The sequence below is a fragment of the Macaca fascicularis genome, chromosome 9 (assembly GCF_037993035.2).
Source record: "Macaca fascicularis isolate 582-1 chromosome 9, T2T-MFA8v1.1".
Classification (NCBI taxonomy): Eukaryota; Metazoa; Chordata; class Mammalia; order Primates; family Cercopithecidae; genus Macaca; species Macaca fascicularis.
In genome coordinates this window covers 6,326,723-6,341,864 of record NC_088383.1, presented here as the reverse complement: position 1 = coordinate 6,341,864, position 15,142 = coordinate 6,326,723, and the positions used below count along the sequence as shown (strand labels likewise).

The 15,142-nt window shown below is 42.0% G+C and overlaps 1 protein-coding gene across 1 annotated transcript; it reads left to right on the top strand.

Annotated features, from left to right (window-relative positions):
* Positions 1-242: 242 nt before the first annotated feature.
* Positions 243-11,908, top strand: TUBAL3 (tubulin alpha like 3). Its single transcript, XM_045399494.3, has 4 exons — positions 243-281; positions 3,977-4,220; positions 9,528-9,680; positions 10,554-11,908. The coding sequence occupies exons 1-4, from the start codon at positions 279-281 to the stop codon at positions 11,492-11,494; spliced, it is 1,341 nt and encodes a 446-aa protein (XP_045255429.2). The 5' UTR covers positions 243-278; the 3' UTR covers positions 11,495-11,908.
* Positions 11,909-15,142: the final 3,234 nt, after the last annotated feature.

The window sequence follows — 15,142 nt, the reverse complement described above, 5'->3', positions numbered from 1 at the left end:
GACACATGTTCTTTTCAACATAGGTATAAGTTGGACGCAGATTTGAATAAGCTCTCTGTAGTTCATCTGTGGTTGTGTACAAACTTTATCCCAGGTTGTTCAGGCCCAACACAGCTGCTCTGAGACCAGATAACTAGAAAACTAAAAAGAAGCTGTACCGCTTTAAGTGAAGAACGCTCCAGTCCTCAGGTGGAGTCATTTCTGGGCCCTGTGATAAAGCTCAGCTGGGAGGCTCCTCAATCATTACTACAGGGCAGGAGGGGCACGTTCTCATCAGCATGGTAAGTGACTACACGCCTATGCATTGCTGTAGAAAATTTTACTAATCTTATTTAGCCCTTTTCCCACAGCAAACAATTCTTAATAAAATTGTAATGCAAGAGAAGACATTTGTAAAGAAACATTTGTTTCTTTCAATATCCCTGTAGATGAGTTGGGAGCAGGTGTGGACAGGCTGTAATCTATTCCTCTGTAACGTTGCTTCTTTCAAGTTAAAGCTCAGTTGATTTGTAGTATCTTACTGCCATTAACTGAAGCACTGAAGCAAAAACCTCTCCTTCCTTTAGTTTTCACCTTTGTTTTAGGCTCAGAGTGCTGATTTTTCTGTAGATATTAATTGCTTCACTTTTCGTTATGCTGTTAAGAGTTTCTGAGGACTTCAGACTATGGCTGACCTCATAAATGCCTGGTAGGGTAAAGTGCGCAGACATCTTCTTTGCCCTCACTTGAGGTTAGTTCTTTGGGCACCACAATGAATAGAATAACTTACAATAATTCTGTTTTGGAATGACCTTTTCAGATCCATTTCCCCTTTATTCTGTGTCAGTTTTTCAGTATCTTTGAATTTTTAATTCTTCAATGGAAGCAACATTTCGAACTGCTTCTTCATCTTTGATTTCTCACCCCATTGGTCTATCTGTCCAACATTTTAAAAACTTTAAATTGTTTTGCTTTTAAAAATTATGCCTTTCAACATGAGAGAGACTTGTGATAATAGCATGTTCTGTATCCTGACTATCACTGTCAACATTCTGGGTGTGATTTTGTATTACGGTTTTGCAAGATATTTCCACTGGGGAAGTGGGTAAGGGATACAAGGGATCTTCCTATGTTATTTCTTATGACTGCATATCAATCTACAAAGATCTCAAAGTTAAAAGTTTAATTGAGAGTTATGCTTTTCTAGTAATTCAAATAATCCTTATAGCAGCGTTTAATAATGTGCTATGACTTATCAGTGCTGACGTTCAGTGGGCATTTTATAGTCTTCTCTTTTATAGTGTGACTAATATTTTCATAGAGAATTTGGAAAAAAGGGAGAGGCTAAGAGAAGAATAAGGTGAAGATAGTCTTCTACACCCTTGGACAGAGTTATGTTATAAGCTAAGCTTCTTCAAAGACCAAGGATGCTTGGTAGGCCAGGCTATTCATGCTGAGCTCAAAAAGAAAAGCATCACTCTGCTTTCGGAGTCCCTTGAACAGACCACGTGAAGAGGAACAATTTTTTTTTATATTAGTGATTATTTGTATTGTGAATATTATGAACAAATACTACATGTACACCTGAATTTTACTTGTCACTATAACAAAAGGACTGGGTGGTAGCCAGTGGAGAAGACAGAGAAATCTACATGTGAACTTTATGAAGTAAGAGGTTTTAATGATGTAGAAACAATGAACATTCATCCTCTCCTTTAAAAATTTTAACTTTAAGGAGCCAAGTTTTGATCCGATTACAGCAGCTAATATATTTACAGCACTTTAAGTCCTACAGAAGGGGAGAAGAATAAGATTAAGGTTATCTGAAGCCTGATAAGGGGTATCCAAAGCCTGTTTATAACAGAATGTGCTGTTTTGAGAGGTGGAATGTTAGTATGTCCTAAGTGAAGTGCTTTCTAAATTAGAGAGACTGATAGTTGCACAGAAAAGAAACGAGAAGGAAGCCCTACTAAGATAGTGAACTTGAATTGGTCATGAAGCAAAGAGGGCTGTGTTATGCCTTGTGAATCACAGAGACAAAGTACAAAGGTTTGATGCCACTAAACATGAGCAGAGTCCAAGTCAGACTGCAGGGGTGTGGCCGACCAGAGCCCTCTTCCTACTTCCCTCTCACTAGTGGTCTGTGTAGACCAGTGATCCTCAACCTTTTTGGCACCAGGAACCAGTTTTGTGGAACACAATTTTTCCATGGAGTCGGTGGTGGGGGATGGTTTCTGGATGGAACTGTTCCACCTCAGATTGTCAGGCATTAGTTAGATTCTCATAAGGAGCCTGCAGCCTAGATTCCTTGCGTGCACAGTTCACAATAGGGTTAGTGCCCCTAGGAGAGTCTAATGCTGCCACTGATCTGACAGGAGGCAGAGCTCAGCCAGTAATGCTCACTCACCTGCCGCTCACCTCCTGCTGTGAAGTCCAGTTCCTAACAGGCCACAGGCTGGTACTGGCCTGTGGCCCGGGGGTTGGGGACCCCTGTGTAGACCACAGATGAGGGATTGACAGGAGGTCTGAGGTCTTTCAGTAGCTGAATCTCAGGCTTTGGGGCAGTGTAGCCATGAACAAGGGCAGGGTTTCTCCTCAGCTTATGTAGTTGAACAGCTCAAAGGGTCCTGATGATGCGGAAGACATGGGGGTCTCACTCTCCAAGACGCCCCAAATAGATTTGTTTCAGCACCACTGTCAATCAAACCACGTCAATATTAAGATCAGCAACTGCTATTACCTTAGATTTCTTAGGATTTAGCTTTTTCTTTCCTTCTCTTAAAAAAAGTAGGTCATTGTCTGTTTGACAGAATAGTTGTTTGCCTTAAAAAAAAAAAAAGGATGATTTGAAGTGGGATGGGGGAATATGAAGGCTGATGAAGGTGGAAGAAATAGTAAAGTTTAGACAAGAAAACAAAATCACTACCCAGGTATTACTAGACTTAATATCTTGATGCATTTTCTTTTAGATTTTTGTGCCTATTTTTGAACAGATTTGACATCATACTCTATATACAATTATGCATCTTATGTGCTTTTTACTTAATATGTTATAAGCATTTCCCATGTCATTCATCTTTTTTTTTGGGTAAACATTTAAGGGTTGCATAACATGCCATTGTGTTGATGTATCATCCTTTAAATGCCCAACAATATATAAATGGTTAGATTAAATAGATTGGTTTTTGGTTTTCCTGCTTATGAATTATGATGCTGTGAATGCCATCAGCCTACATCTTTGCATTTTAGAGTCTTTCCTTTGTAATTTGTTTGTTTATATCATTTGCCTATCTAGTGGATGTCTTAAGTGTTTTTTTTTTTTTTTTTAGAAAGTTGATGTATATAAAATCCATTTTTATCTCTATATGTTTGTTATAAAACTTTTACATTTTGGAATTGTTAAATCGATTGCATTTTGCCTTGTAAAATTTCCCACTAGTTTTAAGTTTAGTGTATCCATCCTTATTCAGAGTGCATATGAATGGTAAAGATAATATTTTAAATTTATCTGCAATGAGTTTTAGTACCTGACAAGACTGTATATTGATTTTGGTTTTATTTCTTTTCAATAACTAGCTAATTTTCTTTCTAGACAAGTCCACCTGATATATATATATAATTACACACACACACACACATCTCACCCATATTAAAAGAATAAAGTGAAATGAGTTGTATTTTGATTTGCTTTTTTTTTGTGTGTGTGTGTGTGTATTTGTCTTAATTCAATTCTTAGCCCAGTACAGAGTAGGTGCTTAATTTATGTTGTTAAAATAAACTTTTTAATGGAATTTAAATCCCTGGTTTAATTGTCCCTGAAGCTTAGCTGGACCCTGGGTCTTGGTTTCCATGAAACACTTTTGATTATCCTTATAACACATTCCTCCGTGGCCTTAAGCTAGCTAGGTTTCTGTCATTTGTAACCAGAAGTGCTGAGTAACAGATCTCCTGTTGTCTAAACACCTGCTCAGTTCCAACTCACCATGACTTATTTCAGAGGGAGTGCCTTTCCATCCACATCGGTCAAGCTGGCATCCAGATTGGGGACGCTTGCTGGGAACTCTATTGTCTGGAACATGGAATCCAGCCAAATGGCGTTGTTCTCGACAGTCAACCGGATCAGCTGGAAAATGCAAAAATGGAGCACACAAATGCATCTTTCGATACCTTCTTCTGTGAGACAAGAGCTGGGAAGCACGTGCCTAGAGCACTCTTCGTGGACTTGGAGCCAACTGTTATAGGTACAATACATGTTCCATTCTAGCGCACTTAACTGGAGCCACACTCAGATCAAGTGAGTGGGATTATCAGGTTATACTGGTCTATCTGAACGAAATCACAGGGGCCATTCCCAAACGTAGAGGCTTACTCAATGGCCATGGGTGATTAACATGACAAACACAGCCAAAGGGAAGACTAGATTAGCTTTTTAAAATTTTAATTTAATTTAATTAACTTATTTATTTTAAGATGGAGTCACTCAGGTGGGACTGCAGTGGTGCCATCTTGGCTCACTGCAACCTCCGCCTCCTGGGTTCAAGCAATTCTCCTGCCTCGGCCTCCCAGTAGCTGGGATTACAAGCACACACCACCATGCCTGGATAATTTTTGTATTTTTAGTAGAGATGGACTTTCACCATATTGGCCAGGCTGGTCTTGAACTCCTGACCTCAAGTGACCCACCTGCCTTAGCCTCCCAAAGTGCTGGGATTACAGGTGTAAGCCACTACACTTGGCCTAGATTAGCCTTCTTTACCTGTGTGATGAAATGAATTAAGACCTGCTAATTGATCCACATGTGTATCATAACAGAACACTAAGTCTTTTCCTGGGTTCGAGAGCCATTTGCCAGAAGGCACTGGCAAAGAATCAAAAAGTTTTTTGATAGCTGCTTAAAAAGAGTAGAACATTTGAAAAGAATCCCAAAGGAACAAGAGGCCAAAAATATACTCTAGTTATGGGAAAAACAGTGCAATTACTAACAATACACTTTGTAGTATGTCATGCAAAAACTCTTCAGATGGAGCTAGAAAAATACAGGAGAGAGAAGGGGCTCTTACTGACGTAAGAGAAAAGCTAGAGAGTGGGGTAGATTTGGGTTTGATGTTGTGCATCCCATTATTTGTTGGTGTGTAATAAACTTCCCCTACATTTAGTGGTTTAAGGCAATAATACTTGCTGGTTTGTTCATGAATCTACAATTTGGGTGGGGCTCAGAAGCGACAGCTCCCCTGTGCTCCATGTGGTACCAGCTTGGAAGGCTCAAGTGGGAACTGGGGCATCCACTTTGAAAGTCATTCATTTACTTTGCTGTCCCTTGGTGCCGGCTGTTGACTGAGAGAGTGGGAGGGGTGGAGAAAAGGAGAGGCTGATGAATTCACGGTCGTGATAAGAAGGAATTGAATACAACCCCATAAACACTTCAGCTGGGTGATGGGAGTACAAAGAGGAATAAATGCTGATTTTTGCCCTTGATGTGAAGATGCCTGTCTTAGTCAGCTCGGACTGCCGTATCAGAACACCACGGATTTGGTGGCTTACACAACAGTTGTTGATTTCTCACAATTCTGGAGGCTGGAAGTCTGAGACCAGGGTGCCCAGTGGTCAGCCTCGGGTGAAGGCTCTCTTCCCAGCTTGCAGATGGCTGGCTACCTTCTCACTGTATTCTCATATGGCAGAGAAATATATCTTTTCTTATATGGGCCCTAATCCCATAGTGAAGTCCTACCCTTACGGCCGACTTACTCACAAAGACTCACCTCCAGATACCATCACATTGGGGACTAGGGATTCAATGCATGAATTTTGGGGGGACACAGTCATTTAGTCCACAGCAGCTATTGTTTACTAGTAGGAGACCTGTACAGGTATTTTCCTCTAATTCTTTCAGCACTCTGTCAGGAGACACTACTATCATCCTCAATTTATAGACTAGGAACTTTATAAATCTTGGGGAAGTCAAGGAACTTGCCTAAGATCACTGAATTATTAGAGTAGAGCTGTGTTTGGTCCTAGGTTTGCCTTCTTATTAAATCTGTTGTCTTTCAACAGGACAGTAGCCTAATCTAGTGAAGAAGAAAATATAAATAGTTATAACAATACTGTTGAAATTGAGCCATATAAAATTGCCAGTGTATGACTATTTTTTGACCTAAAAAAGTTAATTTTATTGTGCATGATACAACTTAATAGACATTCTACAACAGGGGTGTCCAATAATTTGGCCTCCCTGAGACACACTGGAAGAAGAATAATCATCCTGGGCCACACATATAATCGCAAAACAATCTCATAATGTTTTAAGAACGTTTACCAATTTGTGTGGGAACGCATTCAAGGCCATCCTGGGCGGCATGCAGCCTGGGGGCTGCGGGATGGACAAGCTTGCTCTGCAAGGCGGAAGGAATGAATAACTAGGGAGTCATCAAATATGTTTGTTTGTTTTTTAGAGCGAGAGACTGGGTCTCGCTCTGTCACCCAGACTGGAGTGCAGTGGCATAATCATAGCTCAGTGAACTCCTGGGCTCAAGCAATCCTCCCACTTTGGGCTCCTGAGTAGCTTGGACTACAGGCACATGTCACTACATGTGGATAAGTTTTTTTTTAATTTATTTTTTTGAGACAGAGTTTTGCTCTTTTTGCCCAGGCTGGAGTGCAATGGCATTATTGCTGCTCACTGCAACCTCCGCCTCCCGGGTTCAAGTGATTCTCCTGCCTCAGCCTCCCGAGTAGCTGGGATTACAGGTGCACGCCCTGCTAATTTTGTATTTTTAGTAGAGACGGGGTTTCACCATGTTGGCCAGGTTGGTCTGGAACTCCTGACCTCCAGTAATCCACCTGCCTCGGCCTCCCAGACTGCTGGGATTAATAGGCGAGAGCCACTGTGCCAGGGCAATTTTTTGTTTTTTATAGAGATAGGGTCTCACTATATTGCCCAGGCTAGTTTCAAACTCCTGACCTCAAACAATGCTCTCACCTTGGCCTCCCAAAGTGCTGGGATTCCAGGCATGAGCCACCACACCCAGCCTCACACACCTTCTCATGAGGGGACAGCATCTGCAAATTCAGTCATGAAGGAATGCCCCGCAAGTGCAACCAGGAGTTCAGTGTGGCCAGGCATCAGTGTCAGCAGGAGCCCAAAGCAGGGGACGAGGCTGGGAAGATGGTCAGGGGCAGGCTCAAGGGTGAAGTTAGCGCAAAGTGAGGAGTTGTGGTCAGAGAAAGGAATTTGCACGTTTAGGATTTTGGCAGTGGGAGAGTTCTGAGTGAGGATGATTGAAGTGGAGTGCAGTAGAATGACACCGTAGTTAAGGAAGCTAAGGAGCCATCGAATAATTGTTCAAAAACCATTGAAGTCTCTGAGGATGTTGATTGAGGGCACCATGCTGGGTACTAAAGCCCCTCAGCAACCTGTGCCCGGGAAGTTAGAATGGATGGCATGGATTACTGATGAACGGCAGGTGCTGCAACCACTAAGCCCTGAGATAATGGATTTTATGGAAGTAATTTGTGAAGCTATTGACCCTCAAGATCCTGACCCAACATTGCCATGAAGAAGGAAGCTTCCGTAAATTACCTCCCTAGCCTGAATGCAGCCTTACAGCTTCAGATGAGAAGAAAAATAGTCCACCCAGAATGACACATTCACTTATATCTTGTTTATAAATACATCTTTTAAACATCCTAGCTCTGGGGGAGGTTTGTGTGTAAGCTAGTTAAAAGTTATTTAAACTCAATTTTAATAAATATTATTTGAGAGGTTGCCAAATTGGAGTTTAGAAATTCTTGGTCACCCACAGGAAGGCACGGTGAATTGAAAAACAATTGTGCTCTTATTAAACAGAAACACAATGCATCTCTCCTTAGGCTGTGAGCTCCTAGGACTGGCTCAGCTATCTGCTGCCAAGGCTGGTGGTGTATAATGAGGTAAATCTGCATAAATGCATGTCATGAAGCCAGTTCTATCATTGTTACTTATAATTGCTGTTGTTATATGGGCCGTGCGTTGTGCCCTATGTTCTCGTAACAGCTCAATGGGGTAGATCTTGTTATAATCCTTATTTATGAGCTAAAATCATTGACTAAGTAACTTCTCTCTAGCTTAGTGAGGGAGGCAAGATAGGAACCCAGGAAACTGATTCTTGAAACATGCATTTAACTACTAAGCAATGCAGTATCCCACAGTAACCAGGGCAGCAGTCCCAAAGCCTACTTAGGCCTGAAACACTGCTGCTTAATCATCAGGAATAATGCTATTTGAGGAATTCTAAGGTGGGGGAGTAGGGCATGCTGCCCAGGGTTTTAAAAGGCAATGAGACCTGGCATGGGTTGCCCTCAGTTGTATTGGATACTGCCAACATCTTAACGCCAATTGTCCTGCGTCATGCATTTATGCACTCGGCGTTTGGGTCGTGTGGGCATTTGAGTTTGCCGTGCCTTGCCTGTTAAATCCTCTTTTAAAGCAGATTTAAAAGATGGATATACCTTTAATTTTTACATTTATTTTATTTTATTTTACTTTTTTTGAGACAGAATTTCACTCTTGTTGTCTAGGTTGGAGTGCAGTGGCATGATCTCGGCTCGCTGCAACCTCCTGGGTTCAAGTGATTCTCCTGCCTCAGTCTCCCGAGTAGCTGGGATTACAGGTGACCACCACCACGCCTGTCTAATTTTCTGTATTTTTAGTAGAGATAGAGTTTCACCATGTTGGCCAGGCTGGTCTCGAGCTCCTGACCTCAGGTGATCCACCTGCCTCAGCCTTCCAAAGTGCTGGGATTATAGGTGTGAGCCACCGCACCCTGGATATGCCTTTCTGTGTGCTTTTGCAGCATACAGTTGGCTATTTGTAGATAAAAATAGTTGTCTCGAAATGCCAATGTGTCCTAGGGTGGGCAGTGGGTTGAAGCGTGTCCCCCTAAATTCATATCCATCTGCAACCCCAGAATGTGACTTTATTTGGAAACAATGTCTTTGTCAATGTAGTTAGTTAAAATGAGGTCCTCCTGGATTAGGGTGGGCCCTAATGCTAAAGAATTGTGTCCTTATCAGAGGAGAGAGCACAGATACCCACACAGGGGAAAAGGCTTGTATGCCAGAGGTAGAGATTGGAAGGGGATAGCTAGAAGCCAGGGAGAGCTAAGAATTGTGAGTCACCAGGTGCCAGGAGAGATGTTTGGATCAGATGCTCCCTGGGGCCTCCAGCAGGAACCAAGCCTACCAACGCCTTGGTGTTAGACTTCTGGCCTCTGGAGCTGTTAGGAAATAAATTCCTATTGTTTTAAGCCACGATATTTGTTGTCATTGGCTATGGCAGCCCTGGGAAACTAATAAGGGGTGTGTGGTAGAAAAACATACTTTCCATGTCTATGTAAAAAATTCCACTTTTCCTGGACTAAGACAGGCTAATTCAGCACTATCTAAATTCCATTCCTGGACCACAACATTGAGAGAAAGCATGGCGGTCACGTGCAGGGAGGCCCCCGGAGGAATAGCAGCAGGTCGACGGCTGAATTGTACTGAGCGCACCGACCTCCTTTCACTCTCTGCAGATGGGATCCGGACGGGCCAGCGCCGTTCACTCTTCCACCCTGAGCAGCTCCTTAGCGGAAAGGAGGATGCTGCCAACAACTATGCGCGAGGCCGTTACTCTGTGGGGTCGAAGGTCATCGACCTCGTGCTGGAGAGGACCCGGAAGCTGGCAAGTGGCTCCCCCTCGCCTCCGAGTAGGCTGTGCCTGGGGCATGTGGGGTCCTGCAGCAGAACTCACAAGCATTATCTGCTGTCACCATCGCCACCGTCTCCCTGGTCATTGGCCTGGGTGCTCAGAACTGGGGAGGGCCCCTCATCTTGGCTTTGATTTCCCCTTGTTAGTAGGAAGGGGGATAGGGACCTGTACACTTACTGGGGGTCCCCTGATCACCCGATCATCCCTGCTTCTCCTAACGCAGGGTTCATCTTGTTATCAGAGACTCCCATAGCACTCTAAAACTTGTCACTTTCCAAGAGTAACGTGTCATTTTCCAAGAGTAACTGATGTTTATGAAGTTAGCAAGAGGCACTCCCTGTCTGGAGATGCGTGACTCTATTCACTGCCAGTTAATTCCTCTTTAGGGGCCCGAGTCTGGAGACCCTTTGCTGAGTAAGGGTTTTGGTATTTGGCATATTTGTTAGCTACTACAACGCCTTTTACACCAGCATGCCAGATGGAGCATAGACGGGCGGGGGAGGGGGGGGCGGGGATGTTATTTTGCTTCAGTGTTTTGTCGTTTTCTTTGTTATGGATAAAGGCCTTGCTTGCGACCACATACAGGTAAGTGCACAGAGGTCAGTGAAAAACAGGTGGATATTTATGCTCTGCTTATAATAAAGCTCTGAAGTGCTTTGCCTACTCCGTAAGTCCCCTTGAGAGTATTTCGAAGTAGCTATGTTTGTTGTGGAGTTAACAATGGCAAAGGAGTCCTTTCTGAAAGTTTTTGTTTTGGGGAAACCTGTTGTATCCTACCATTACAGTCCACTTCACTGCTTCTGGATTTATTCAGCTTAATTCTCACATCTCATTTACTTTTCTCAGGCAGAACAGTGTGGTGGACTTCAGGGATTTTTGATTTTCCGAAGCTTTGGAGGAGGCACTGGTTCAGGGTTTACATCTCTCTTAATGGAGAGGCTCACAGGAGAATACAGCAGAAAGACTAAGCTGGAGTTCTCGGTCTACCCAGCCCCCAGGATCTCCACTGCTGTGGTAGAGCCTTATAACTGTGTCCTCACCACCCACTCCACCACAGAGCACACGGACTGTACCTTCATAGTGGACAACGAGGCCATCTATGATATATGCCAACGTAAACTCGGTGTTGAACGCCCCTCTTATGCCAGCATCAATAGATTGATGGTTCAGGCAGTATCTTCCATCACTGCCTCCCTCCGGTTTGAAGGGCCCTTGAATGTGGACCTAATTGAATTCCAGACCAACCTAGTACCTTATCCGAGAATACATTTCCCCATGACAGCCTTCGCCCCCGTCGTCTCTGCTGACAAAGCCTACCGTGAGCAGTTCTCCGTGTCAGACATCACCACCGCCTGCTTTGAGTCCTCCAACCAGCTGGTCAAGTGCGATCCTCGGCTTGGGAAGTACATGGCCTGCTGCCTACTCTACAGAGGCGACGTGGTCCCTAAGGAAGTGAATGCAGCAATCGCAGCCACGAAGTCGAGGCACTCTGTTCAGTTTGTAGATTGGTGTCCAACTGGTTTCAAGGTGGGCATCAACAATCGGCCGCCCACGGTGATGCCAGGTGGGGACCTGGCCAAAGTCCACCGGGCCGTCTGCATGCTGAGCAACACCACAGCAATCGTGGAGGCCTGGGCCCGCCTGGACCACAAGTTTGACCTCATGTATGCCAAGAGAGCATTTCTGCACTGGTACCTCAGAGAAGGCATGGAAGAAGCAGAGTTCTTGGAGGCCAGGGAAGATCTGGCAGCCTTGGAGAGGGATTATGAGGAAGTGGGGCAAAGTTTCTGAGGCATGTATGATGGGTGCAAATGAACATCAAGTTAAAATGGCATGTTTTCTTTTCAAGCCGTTATATGCCTAGTGAATAGTTTCCCTGATGAGAAGAGAAACGAAATCAAATCAGGCAAGACTCTAGGTTCCACACTAAATTAAGTGGGTCAGTACCAACAACGAACGCATTCTTTCCTGGTCTACTGGTACAAGCCAGCTCTGCTACCTGGGAATCTTTGGAAGCTTAGAGTCCTTTGAACTGCTGGGTCACTTCTAGGTGGGATTTTTTTTGTTTTACCAAGAGACAATGAAATCCTAAAGTTTATGCTTTCCCTTTCTGGTACCTGAAGTAGAAAAGAGCACATATTGATTACGAATGTTTTTTCCCCCATATCTATATTTTGACACTGATTAAATCATAAATATTTTCAGTATGATTCTTTTTCTTCTTTGAAATGTGTGCCCAAAGGGCTCAGTTTGCTCAGTTTGCTTTTTATGTAAACAAACTTGGGTCTGTCTAAAACTTGAATTTGCGTGTCTTGCAGGTCAGAGGTGAACGCCATCTCTTTCACTTCCCTGTCCTGGAGGTGGTATTCTCAAAGTGTCGCCAGCGTAGCTCTGTGCCAGAGTCACTTCAGAAGTTCAGTAAAAACGCAGATCATTGAGCTTCTCTATCGACTGGCTAAGCTAGAATCCTGGGGGTTGGAGGGACTGTGTCTTAATGATTTGAGATTTACAAAAACAACAAATGGAATGAATTTTTGGCACTGAATAGTTCCATTTGAGAAAATAATTGACTCTGGACAAAGCTATAAATGCATTAAAACCACTAGCGAGATTTTAAATAACCACAATATTTAGTCTCACTAATATTGGAATTAAGGCAACTTAGATGCTGCAAAGGTACTGAGTTGGGCTGAGGTGTTGCTCTCGGACTGATGGTAGATAATCCTCAGGAGCCTTATCCACCTGTGCCGTTTAACCTGTCAGCCCTCACCCTTCAGCTATACTCACTCTTAGCCTCAACCGGGTACAAGCTTTTGGCTTAGGTAGACATCGGAAGATACGAGGCACTAAAGCCTTGGCTGGAGGCATGAAGTTGTGTATCTGTTTTGAGATTCCTCAAACTACAAGGCTGCTACCTTCTTGCTTGTGTACCTGGACTCAAAAATGGACCCTCTGTATGTTTTTTTTTTTTTTTTTTTTTTTGGCAAAATCTATTTTTTAAAGTATTTATAGGTTCTCAGCAACATTGGCTGGAAAGTATAACCCTCCATTTTTAACAGTTTCTTGGGAGATTCTTTTACATACTAAAATCACTCCCCTGAGATGTGGTCTTTAAGAGTAGTACTCAAACAATGTACCATTTTGCCTGCTTTCAGTTGAAACCCCCATTCTCACCGTGGAAGCCAATAACCACTGTTTGGTGGAAATGATATTTAGCTACTCTTCAATGCCAGTAAGGGTTTTTGTTTTTGTTTTTTGTTTTGTTTTTGTTTTTGTTTTTTTCCCAGCACAGACAACTATCGCTGAGTTTTTGCTCAGTCGCCAAGTCTCTAAGTATCTGGCTGTGTCCCCTTTGGACTCCACTTCCAAGCTTCTCTGCCAAGGGCTCAACTTCTGTTCACACGAAAACAACCTCATACCAGGGTTGTGTTTGGAGCATGGAGCCTGTTAATTGAGATGCCAGGATCCCTGGTATAGTAGCAGGGAAAGGAACATGACTCTCATTCTCATGTCTTCGATTTGATGGGATCAAACATTTGGAGGTAGGTAAGTTAAAAAAAATTATTTTCTCTAAACAAAAGGAATGATTTGGTGAACTTTAGTGTTTCTTCACTATATCCAACACAGACCAACAATATCTAGAGTTGGCTCTTTATTGAAGTGTGGAAGAAAACTGTTACTGAGCAAAAGGGCTTGCTGCCCAGTGTGCTAGAAACCAACACTGTTGCATTGCATTTTTGAGAAAAGAAAGGCTTTTATTGTGAATTGACCAACAAGAAGATAGAAATTCAGCTCAAATCTGTCTCCCTGTGCTGGCTCTAAGGCAGCATTTTTATTAGAAAAGGTTTAGTGGGTAGGTTCTGGGATTAGTAGGTCATTGATAGAAGGAAAGGGAAGGTCTGAAAGGTCTTCATGCTTCCTCATGGGTTATTTCCTCATGTTTCCTCATGGGATGCATGTACAAAATTAGAGTACATTAGTATGAAACATGGTGGAAGTTTGGGCTGCGACATCAGCAAGCTCATTCTGCAGAGACTCTGGTTGGCCATATTAGTTCAAACCAATTTCAGCTAGTTAAAAAAATATCTTATAAGCAGAGAGAGTTTCAGCATTTTATCAAATTCTTTCTTTTCTTATCTGCCATCCTGAAGACTCAATAATTTCTCTTAGTCATTGATTTCTTCAACTCTTTGGAGCAGTTTCAAAACCTTGTTCAATGGAAGGAATCTATGCTATTACTATCATTGTTTTAAATAATGGAAGTTTGGTTAGATTTAGCCCCCTAGTTTAGTTCTCTGTTACTCTTCATTCCTTCTTGCATTACTATGCTTCCATCTGGGATTATTTCCCTTTTGACAAAATAACTCATTTTAGCAATCTTTTAATGTAGATCTGCTGACAGACAATCCTCTCTATTTTTATTTTTTCTCTAAACATGTTTAGATTGCCTTCATCTTTGAAGGATATTTTCTCTGGGTATAGAATTCTAGGTTGACAGTTATTTTGTTTCAGCATTTTGAAAGATGCCATTCCATAATTTTCTGGCTTTCATTATTTCTATTGAAAAGTCAGCTGTCAATCTTATTGCATCCTGGAAAGTAGTAGTGTTTTTTTTTGTTTTTTTTGTTTGTTTGTTTTGTTTTTCCTTTGGTGATTTAACAGTGATGTGCTTGGGTGTGGTTTTTATTATGTTCAACCTACTTTTTAGAGCTATTAGCATCTGTGGCTTGATGTCTCCTATCAGTTTTGGAAGATGCTTGGCCAATAGTTCTTCAAATATCATTTAAGCTTTCTTTCCTTTCCTTATGTGACTTAGACTACACATATAATTCCTTTACATTGTCCCATATGTTGCATGCATTTTTAAAAAAAAATTTTTTTGTCTTTTTTCTACCTCTCTTTGCTTCCAACTACATATTTTTTACCTTACATAAGCTTTGGAAAATACTACGTGGAAATAATTTGACCTGTTCTATTAAACCCCAAAGACATTTCAGTTATATTTGTTGGTAGTTGTTAGATCTTTCTTTTTCACTGAAAATCCAATTGAACAGATACAGATCTATGTAATTTATGAAGAATTCTGTTACTGAATATTTTGTGTACAGGCAAAAGTCCATTTTTTAGTAGAGTTTAAAGTAGCTGTACTTTTGACAATTTATTCCAATGAGAGTTGGAAAGACTATGAAGAGTTGATAAGAATGTTTGTACTTGGCAAGACAGAGGCCCAGGGACATGAAATAACCTGTTTAATGTTATAAGTCTATAGGATGCCTTAAAGTGATGAATTAAATATTGTTTTATAAACTCTACATAACTTCCAGGGCCTTAGTTCTATTTATCTTTTGGCATTTCAAATTATCTGTTTTGTTTTTATTTTCATCCTTTTCTTATTTCTTCTGTTACACTATTTCAAGAGAGCAGAGCATTATTCTTAAT